We start from the raw sequence: 9,228 nt of genomic DNA, 5'->3' as shown, positions 1-9,228 counted from the left end.
CACTTTCTTTAAGAGGCGTGTGTGGGTGGGTGGTAAACAACTGGTTCAGGTTCTGCTATTTAGTAGTTGAGTAACCTTTTAAAGGAATAGTTTGATATTTTGGGAAATTTCTTTATTGCTGAGAGTTAGACGAGAAGATCGTCAGAACTCTAATATCTATTAAATATGAGACTACAGTCAGCTGGTGAGCTGGAAGTGGGGAAACAGTCTGGCTCTGCACCAGGAAATAAAACCATAACTGTTTAACCAAATCTTTACACACAAATGAGATATGAAAAGTGAATAAGTGAGCTTTTGAGATACTGGTTGGCTTATTTTGTTATCACTGGACAGAGCCAGCCTTGGGTTTCCATGTATTTATGCTGGATTATCCAGTCTTCATGCTGTGTCAAACTACTCCATTAAAGTTTTCTGTTTCTTATATAAATAAAACTTGAGTTTTATTGCAGGCCATATATGAAACTTTGATTTGAGTTATAATCTAAAATGTCAGACAGAGGAGGCGTCTTCTCTCAAACTGTGAGTATCTATTCCCCTGAAGACAAACCGTCGCCTCTGGCTCATGTGTTTGTTGTTGTGCAGCACTTCAGAGGTTATGTCTTCTGGAGAGCTCTGGGAGGAGTTCAGTGTGCAGTGGAGAGTCTACCCCTCCCACCAGGCCTGTGAAAATGGTCCACCTGCTGCTGTCAATAGTGACTGAAGCAACTGTCATCCCAAAAGATCCTGACGGCCAGGCCAGCTGGGAGAAGGCGCTGAAAAAAGAATGTTAGCATGTCTTTCCCCTGCTTGTACCTTAAATATCTTCCATGCAGTTCACAGGGTTTAATTTTAGACTCCGCATGAGGCAGGAGCAAACCGTTTCTAGCTGAAGTCAAAGTCGGAGGCTTCCCAGTTTGCTCTCTCCTGAGTCATAGACTGGACAAACATTGATTCCATCCTTTTTGATATCAGCAGAAGCAAAGAAACTAGGGAGCGCAAATATGTCAAACAGCAGGGACATTGATGATCTCAATGAGGAAGACATTGATGAGGATGAGCTCCTTGCTATGCTTTCGCCTGAGGAGCTTAAGGAGCTTCAGAGTGAGATGGATGTTATTATTGCCCCAGATGAGAGTGTACCGGTTGGACAGAGACAGAAGGACCAGACAGAAAAGACTCCGACGGGGACGTTTGACCACAGATCCCTGGTTGATTACCTTTACTGGGAGAAAGAGTCCAAACGCATGCTCGAGGAAGAAAGAGTGCCTGCTACTCTGCTGCCTAGTGAGGTAAGAGACTAAGATCTCAAAGGTTCATTAAAGGTCAATCTAGAATATCAAACATAAACTTGAGAAACTATGAAAATTATAATGTGAAATGTTACCATGGGACATAAAGTCTTGTGTTTGGAGTAGCATGGTTCTAATCTTGATGTTCTGGTTTAATGTTTTCATTAGAAAACTTTGAGGGAGGAAGCTGAAAAGAAAGAAGAAGAAGAAGAAACTGTGAAATATGAAGAGTATGAAGTGATAGAAGAAATCATTGTGGAAGAAGCGGTGGATGGTGCAGATGGAGAGGAAATTATAGAGGAGATAATTGAGGAAATTGTTGAAGAGGTGGATGAGAGGGATGAGATGGACAAAGAGGTGGATGAGAAAGATGAGCGAGAGGTGAAGCTGCCTGTGAATACAGATGAACATGAAAATACTGACAAACATGTACGTCCTCTGGATAACAACACAGAAACAGTTACAGAAAATAATACAGATGGCAATCAGCCTTTTTCAGACGTAGAAGAGAAGGCCGAGAGCTCAGCTCCCAAACACAGTGCATCACATGTTGAAGAGAAAGAGGAAATTAAAATGACAGACTCTTTGCCTCCCAAAGATACTCCAGAGGAGACAGAGATAAATGAAAGCAGTGATAAGCTCCCACAGAAAGAAGAGAGAAAAATTAACAAATTAAAGATTCCAAAGCTGGCACTGAATAATATAAAAATGACATCAAGACCTTCAGGAAATGAGACAAACTTGGATTCGACACTTGACAAAATCCGCAACAACCACCCCTCTGTCACTGAGGTGAACCTCAACAATATAGAAAACATTCCCAAAGAGATGCTTTTGGACTACGTCAATGCCTTGAAGAAGAATAAACATGTGAAAACTTTCAGTATAGCCAACACCGGTGTCGATGAAAACATAGCGTTCAACCTGGCCAACATGTTGCGAGAGAATCGCAGCATTACGACTTTGAATATTGAGTCTAATTTTGTAACAGGAAAGGGCATCGTAGCCATCATCCGCTGCCTCCAATTCAATGAGACTCTCACAGAGCTGCGATTTCACAACCAGAGGCACATGCTGGGTCACCATGCAGAGATGGAGATCTCACGTCTGATCAAGGCCAACAACACCCTTTTGAAGATGGGCTACCACTTTGAGCTGCCAGGGCCCAGGATGGTGGTGACCAATATTTTAACCAGGAATCTCGACCGTCAGAGGCAGGTGAGGAAGGAGGAGCAGAAACAGCAGCAACTGAAGGAGCAAAAGGAGCTGATGCAGCTGTATGAGAACACCCTAAACCTGCCTCCTGGTTTACTTCAGATGCTGGGGTACATACCGCCCCTAGAACTCTTGCAGGAGCATGGGCTTGTCCCACCCTCGACAGACCTGAGCGCCTTGCCTGAAACGCAGCACCAGACAGAGCAGCCAGAGCCTCAGATGCAGCTCAAACAAAAAAGAATTCCCAAACAATCCAGTGCCGAACCAGCAAATTCACTAAGGGACGTCCAGCTGAAGAGGACGCCCAAGAAACGTGACCCGTTTCTGGATCTGGACCCAAGGGATGACAGGAGACCAGAGAGGTTCCAACTGAGGAGGACTTCCAGTGTGAAGGATGCAAGCAGTCGAGAGATGACGGATGAGAAACCCAACCTGACTGCTGTGATTAAGACTTTGAAGCCCGTCCCTCGCAGACGAGTGCCACCAAAAGTTGATCTCACGCCACGTGATCAGCTCCTAAGTGAGATTAAAAAGAGCAACGTAGCCTATCTCAAACCCGTGAGTATATTAGCGTTAGTACTGAGAGATCAATGAATTTAGGAGCTAAATTTCAATTTTTTTTTTATACTGACGCTGTTAAAGCTCAAAACACAAGAGCATTTATTATCCCAATCACTGTAAATGTTGTCAAGTGCTTAACTAGTATTATCTGTGATGATTTGAGACTGCATGTACTGCACAAGAAAGCCACAAACAAACCTTTTTATTCTTTCTCTTCGTCACCGCTTGCAGGTGCCGCTCCCTAAAGTCCTGGAATCAAGTGAAACGAGTCTCTTCTGAGGTTATAGCTCCAGCTGTATGTCTTCACTGCTGTATGTTTATTCTAAACATATTTGGTATTAGTTTCCCTAAAAATATTCACATGAACTGCATAAATTAAGAGTGAGCTATATTTTCATTGCACGTGAAAGATATTTGCTGCTTGTGGTTCCATTTTTGTGCTGTTATCTCACTTAATGCTGTTGTTTTGAGGAAGTCATAACAATGAAGTCAAAGAGTTTATTGCCAGAACACCCTGTATTTAATTCATATGAAACCTCTTTCTTCATTTGCTATCTCTAAAACACGGAGGAAAATAAAAATATGATTTGTTTTCAGTGGGCTTTTGCACAGAACAGATGTGTAGAGGTGGTTTGTTTGAATCAATTTGAGATGATTCATTATGGAGCAAACCTGTTCATGTCATTACATTTTGCTATAAAATTCTTCTACTACCTGGGGATTCTTTTCTTCTTTTTTTTATTTTATTTTTTTATGATAACTAAATAGCACTGTGTAGCAGTGTATTATTGTCAGACTAAATGCATTCCCAGTGAATCACCGCTGTTAGTTAGAGGTACTCAGTAGAATTATAAGCTTTTCATTTGTTATAGTAATAGCCTAAACTTCACTTCTTTGTTTTCCATTTAACTGAAATAAGACAAGAACAACTCTTACATTTTGTGATGAATGAATAAATCTATATATTCACATTGAGACTTGATTTAAGTAGAATTACCGCTTCGTGGTTGTATGCCTCTGCCAACCAGTCAAGCTACAGTTTCCAGAATCATAATATATGTAGTGAAGACTTTGTAGGAATTTAATAAAAGGTAAGGAGTATTTTTGCAGAACATTATGGTTTCACAGTGAAGTTAACCTTTGACCTTTAGGATATGAAATTGTATCATAATAAATGTATGATTTCTTGAGTTATGGCCAAGTATGTGTTTTGTGAGGTCACAGTGACCTTTGACCTGCAAATCTAATTAGTTCATCCTTGAGCCCATTTGGACATTTGTGCCAAATTTGACAAAATCTCTCAAGGCCTTCCTGAGACATCTTGTTCATGAGAATGGGATGGACGGACCGACAGTCGGACTGAAGACATGTTGCCTCGGGTCGCTGCTGCCGCTGTCACAGAAGCATTAAAATGACTGCAACGTAAATCAGGTTCTCTTTATTTATTTTTTTTATAGAGGACCGCCATGTTTTATGCCCAGTTCAGTTTCAAGAATGAAAAAGTCAAATAAAAACTTTGATAATCTATAATATAGCATTCATGTAACATAAACGATCTCTTTAAACTGCCATTTGTGAAGTTAGCATGCACAAACTGCAGTCAAGGTGAGAAAAGCAACAGGAAACAACTGCTTAAATATTAGGAGTAGCAGTATCAAATAAACACTTAACAATACAGATGATAGATTTAATTGAGCTTTTTTTTACAAGGAAAGGGGATTTGATGGGAAAACAGCACAGGGTGTCCCTAGTCCAGTATTTACCAATGATGAGGGAACAGTGGTAAATTAAAGTTAAAATGTCAATTTAATCAGTATTTTTGCCTCATTGCCATAATTATGTACTCTGTATCCTGCAACCATTTTATACATTTCTGCATGCTATATTATGAAAATAAAGACACATCAAAAATAACAACAAACATGTAAATAATATGACATAATATTCAACAATAAAGCTGCACTTGCCATTCTTCTTTTTTTTTTTTAACCAACATTGCATAGCTGTGGTCGGAGGGGATACACTCAGGACAGCTTGTATGGTCCGGAGCTGTATGCACATAATCTTTTGACAACAGAAATATCTCAACTCCAAGATTATAAGTCAGGTCATATAACCATGTTTTACATTACAAGCTAACTGGTGTCAGATCGGTCTTCATACAGCTCCTGAAATAACCAGATGAGAGTTATTGCTGTTTACTAAGCGGTTAACTGTTCACTGGGTGTTGGGTCTACTTGGCCAGAAGAAAATCTAACATGTTTGTTTTGAGGTAGCAAACTGAAATGATCTGGTTTCGTTTTTTTTTTTTTAATTTTTTTTTTAGAATAAATAGAATTAGTATCTAATAACTGCATTGTGTTGAAACATTCAGCTTTATTTTGCTGAAATAAATACTCAGTCATCTTTTAGAACAAAGTGCGTTGTCAACAAGGGAAATGATTTGCTTGTGGAACATTTATTGAAACAGGAATGATCAAACCTTTGGTAATCTTAAGTGCCCATTGCCTCTTAACATCCAGACCACACGGTGATTGTGCAAATCTTGTTATAATCTTGTAAGTAACCATCTGTACGCTTTAGACATTCTAAACTAATACAAATGTATAAGAGAATAATGTAAATAGATAAAAAGTATGGGAATGCGAACTTCAGTAACTTTACATATATAGGGGGGATAAAAACTTGACACATGGGACGATGCTATGAAAATTTCAATCCATACTGTGTGACACTTACTTCCCTTGGCACTCCCTTACTCCTTCAGTTTGCTTTCAATAAAATCCTGAATCTTGTTAATTTTCTCTTCCTGTTGATCCAGGAGGTCCATGATGACTCCCATGGGTGTCTTCTTCAGCCCAACACCTTCAATCTTGTTCTCCAGTCTGTTCTTCATGTTGCGCAGTCTCAGGGAGGCATGGATCAGGATTACTATAGGAAAAACAACAGGGAATTATTGTTATTTTTTCCAATGTAAAAACAAAATCAAACTTTATAGATGATTTTCTGTGGGATACATCTTTGGAAAATAACAAAACAAAATGTGATACTGCTGAAACCCAGACTTTGAAGCAGGTGTGAGGATAGGCATATCTTTTATTCCCTTGTCAGGCAGATACTGAATGCATGACATCAGACAGTAAATGTAGTTCTGTCCAAATCAACAACCCATAGCAACCCGTCAACACAGGCAGCAGTGGGCAGGCCTCTTGGGAAGCGATCAAACTACCTCGTCTATCCGCCACGATGTTAGAGCGGCTGCAACGATCCAACCCATCAATTATCTAAACCACTCTGCTGAACTTCTGACTCTAAATGTATTTAGAGAGCTGCAGCAAATCCAAAACTATAGCTCTAATCCACAGTACATTATAGCTTGCCTTGTAATGCTGACTTTATTTTACAGTGTGTTATGAGTGAATACATGTCATTGATACTGTGCGTACTGTTCAATCCCTCCAGTGAGTCAGACTGAGTGCTTGGAAAAACTTAATCACCCACAGAAAACCTCAGTTATGCATCCCTGTGTGACTCACCACCCCCTAAACAGTTTTTGTCAAATAACATTAGCCAACAAGTGTTCGCAATATGCCACAGGGAACACAAGTTACATTTGAAGCATAATATTAAAACTATGCTGATACTTAAAGTTATATATTAAATTACAGAGAAAAAAATATGTATGTGTTTTCTCATAGCTAAATTTAATTTTACAAGAGCCATTCCCTTAAATTACAAGTTGCAGTGTCATTGCTTGTAACCAAAACAAAACTATCTGACAGCACATTTTGTTCTGTGTTATAGGAACGGATCAACTGTGAAGAGCTTTTGCTCACAGACAAGCTGAAGCACCTACTGTCTAGTCTACGTTGTTAAACAGAATGCTTAAAGAGTATTACAACTTGTATATATACAGTAACTGAGGCTGAATCAAAGAAATACAGAATTTTAAGACAGGCCTTCAAACTGTTGCAAAACAGGTTCAATCTGAGGCAAAAAGCTTGGGTGTCATTCTCGACTAACATTCATATTTAAAAAAGCACACGTATTTTCCCACCCAAAGTAGTTTTGGTTTTTCCTGGAAAACTGTGGAACAACCTGGGCATTTGGGATGCAACCTCTATAATTCCTTCAAGTAACATCAAGATGCATCTTTTTAATCTTGCTCTTAGTTTCTTATTCCACCACCACTATCTAACTGGAATATTTTATTTTCAACTCAATTTTATTGTATTTTAAACTGTTTGGTTGCAACTTTTTAATCTGAGCATTTTAATGTTTGTATGTATAGCATGTGCTGCATCTAAATATGAAAGCTGCTATTCAAATTAGATTGACATCATTGTCATGATGAGGATCATTATTATTGTTATTATTATTTAATATCTTATAATTCAAAGTAAAAAAAAAAAGTATAATTTATATTACTAATAACGTGTGGCCTTCATCCTCTTTACTAGAACAACTTGAACAGAATGTAACTTAATTGACAGCTTGTTCATGCAGAAAAAACTAAACTAAATCACATGGATTTCAAAAAGTAAGGGGACTGCTCTACATTTAAACGGGCCCAACCTGTGATTTCTGACAGTCCAGTGTGGTAATTTAATGGTAATTTATTTGCAACTACATTAAATGTACTAAGACTTACACAGCAAAGGGAAGGTGATACCAAAGATGAATACCATGACGCCACCACACAGTGACAGCAGAAAGTAGCTGGTGACCATAACCCCAATGACAAACAGGGTGGGGTTCTTCCTTTTGAAGTTCTTGATGGGGGCCTTGTTCTCTCCTGCCCACACTGAACCCGCAAAGACCAGAGTCACCACAGTTCCTCCCAGGAACATGCCAAATGGGTTCAGGAACCTGAATATTGAAACATAATAAAAATGAGACATTGTACATATACTCCATAGGGTGTAGGCTTTATTAATTTTTTTATTTTTAGCACAACCTGCTGGTGGAAACAACAATAGCTAATATCCTGGAGAGTTTTGTGTAAACCATAAGAGGGCAGATGCCTGCAGAAAGGCCTATACTCATCATTTCCACTACATCATCCTCTGTTCAAAGAAGACTATCGAACTACATGTCATTTATGCAAAGCCACAACCAGCTAGCAGTAGTGATGTATACACATAAACAAACTCCAAATCTAACGTAGAATCAGTGATCGTTTCTCCTGGGATTTTGAAGCACTTGTACACAATTTAAGCTAGCTACAGTTGTGTTCTAGCTGATATTACGAAAAGATTAGAAAGAAAAACACGTGTAAGCTAAGCAAGGCAAATATATAAAAGGCAAAACCTATAAAAGAGTTACAGTTCCTTTGAACTGACATAACAATGCCAACCGTTACAGAAATAGCCTGTGTGGTCATGATGGGTGTGGGTAAAAGGTATGCAGGCTAATTAAACATAGAGCCAGAGATGCTAGCCTGCCTGCGTTAGCATATTGCCAGTACTTACCCCACAATGATAAAAACCACAACGGCCACGGCAAAATAATTGGTCTGGTAGTACAGTAAATTACTGATCACTCTGTTGTTCCACTTTGCTAAATCTCCGAACTCTGGTTTGGCAAAACGGTCGGCTCCGGGGAAGAAATCATCCCACGGTCTGAGAGGTGCAAGCTCCATCTTGGCTGCCATGTCTTCAACGTGTAGTTAAAAGACACACAAACACAAACATACCCACACGGGCTGCGTAATATTTTGACAGGTCAGCTGATCACCGTCTGAGCTGCGAGCGAAAAGGGGAGGACAAGAAGCCGTAGTCTCGCTCAAAATCTCGCGAGAGCCAGATTTTCATAGAAGTGCTTGGAATTTCAGACTGGCGTTCAAGAATGCGCAGCAGCACCCCCCCATTTTAAAGAAAGAACATATGTAAAAGAAACAAAACAAAAAACAACAGCCCACGATAGTAATTCAAACAATTTAAACAATAAAGTAAACCACAAGGCTGTTGTTTGTTTAGATGAATTAAAGACACTAATTACAAATGTTGCAAACACATTGTTATGAGATAGTTTCTATCTATGCACCTATCTCTATCAACACCTTGCCATGTGCCATTCAAAGAAGAAACCACATCTATATCACTGGGTTACATTTATGAAGATCTATTGGCTCTTCAGTTTTATTTATTTATCGGAAAGCAGAAGAAGAAAACATAGGAAGTTC

The 9,228-nt window shown here is 39.1% G+C and overlaps 2 protein-coding genes across 2 annotated transcripts; one reads left to right on the top strand and one right to left on the bottom strand.

The window, feature by feature from the left end:
• Nucleotides 1-771: 771 nt before the first annotated feature.
• Nucleotides 772-3,757, top strand: lmod3 (leiomodin 3 (fetal)). The gene is made up of 3 exons (XM_023406260.2): nucleotides 772-1,268; nucleotides 1,437-3,041; nucleotides 3,276-3,757. Exons 1-3 carry the CDS (start codon nucleotides 981-983, stop codon nucleotides 3,321-3,323), a joined length of 1,941 nt encoding a protein of 646 aa, XP_023262028.1. The 5' UTR covers nucleotides 772-980; the 3' UTR covers nucleotides 3,324-3,757.
• A 1,726-nt stretch (nucleotides 3,758-5,483) lies between these two features.
• On the bottom strand, nucleotides 5,484-8,790 carry LOC111655023 (PRA1 family protein 3). Its single transcript, XM_023406262.2, has 3 exons — nucleotides 8,516-8,790; nucleotides 7,696-7,913; nucleotides 5,484-5,975 (listed from the first exon to the last, which is right to left on the bottom strand). Exons 1-3 carry the CDS (start codon nucleotides 8,695-8,697, stop codon nucleotides 5,800-5,802), a joined length of 576 nt encoding a protein of 191 aa, XP_023262030.1. The 5' UTR covers nucleotides 8,698-8,790; the 3' UTR covers nucleotides 5,484-5,799.
• Between the last annotated feature and the right edge of the window lie 438 nt (nucleotides 8,791-9,228).

The sequence above is a fragment of the Seriola lalandi genome, unplaced genomic scaffold (genome assembly GCF_002814215.2).
Source record: "Seriola lalandi dorsalis isolate HSWRI2012SDOR001 ecotype SW California unplaced genomic scaffold, Sedor1 jcf7180002054297, whole genome shotgun sequence".
NCBI classification, from domain to species: domain Eukaryota; kingdom Metazoa; phylum Chordata; class Actinopteri; order Carangiformes; family Carangidae; genus Seriola; species Seriola lalandi.
The sequence above is the reverse complement of the archived record's forward strand: the minus strand, read 5'-3'. Positions and strand labels throughout refer to the sequence as shown.

What these genes read in the sequence shown, in the direction of transcription:
- lmod3 (XM_023406260.2), top strand. Translation starts at nt 981, where the DNA reads ATGTCAAACAGCAGGGACATTGATGATCTCAATGAGGAAGACATTGAT. An exon ending in CTACTCTGCTGCCTAGTGAG is followed by an intron (nt 1,269 to 1,436) that starts GTAAGAGACTAA and finishes TGTTTTCATTAG; the next exon opens with AAAACTTTGAGGGAGGAAGC. An exon ending in ACGTAGCCTATCTCAAACCC is followed by an intron (nt 3,042 to 3,275) that starts GTGAGTATATTA and finishes CACCGCTTGCAG; the next exon opens with GTGCCGCTCCCTAAAGTCCT.
- LOC111655023 (XM_023406262.2), bottom strand. Translation starts at nt 8,697, where the DNA reads ATGGCAGCCAAGATGGAGCTTGCACCTCTCAGACCGTGGGATGATTTC. An exon ending in GTGGTTTTTATCATTGTGGG is followed by an intron (nt 7,914 to 8,515) that starts GTAAGTACTGGC and finishes TTCAATATTCAG; the next exon opens with GTTCCTGAACCCATTTGGCA. An exon ending in TATCACCTTCCCTTTGCTGT is followed by an intron (nt 5,976 to 7,695) that starts GTAAGTCTTAGT and finishes TTTTTCCTATAG; the next exon opens with TAATCCTGATCCATGCCTCC.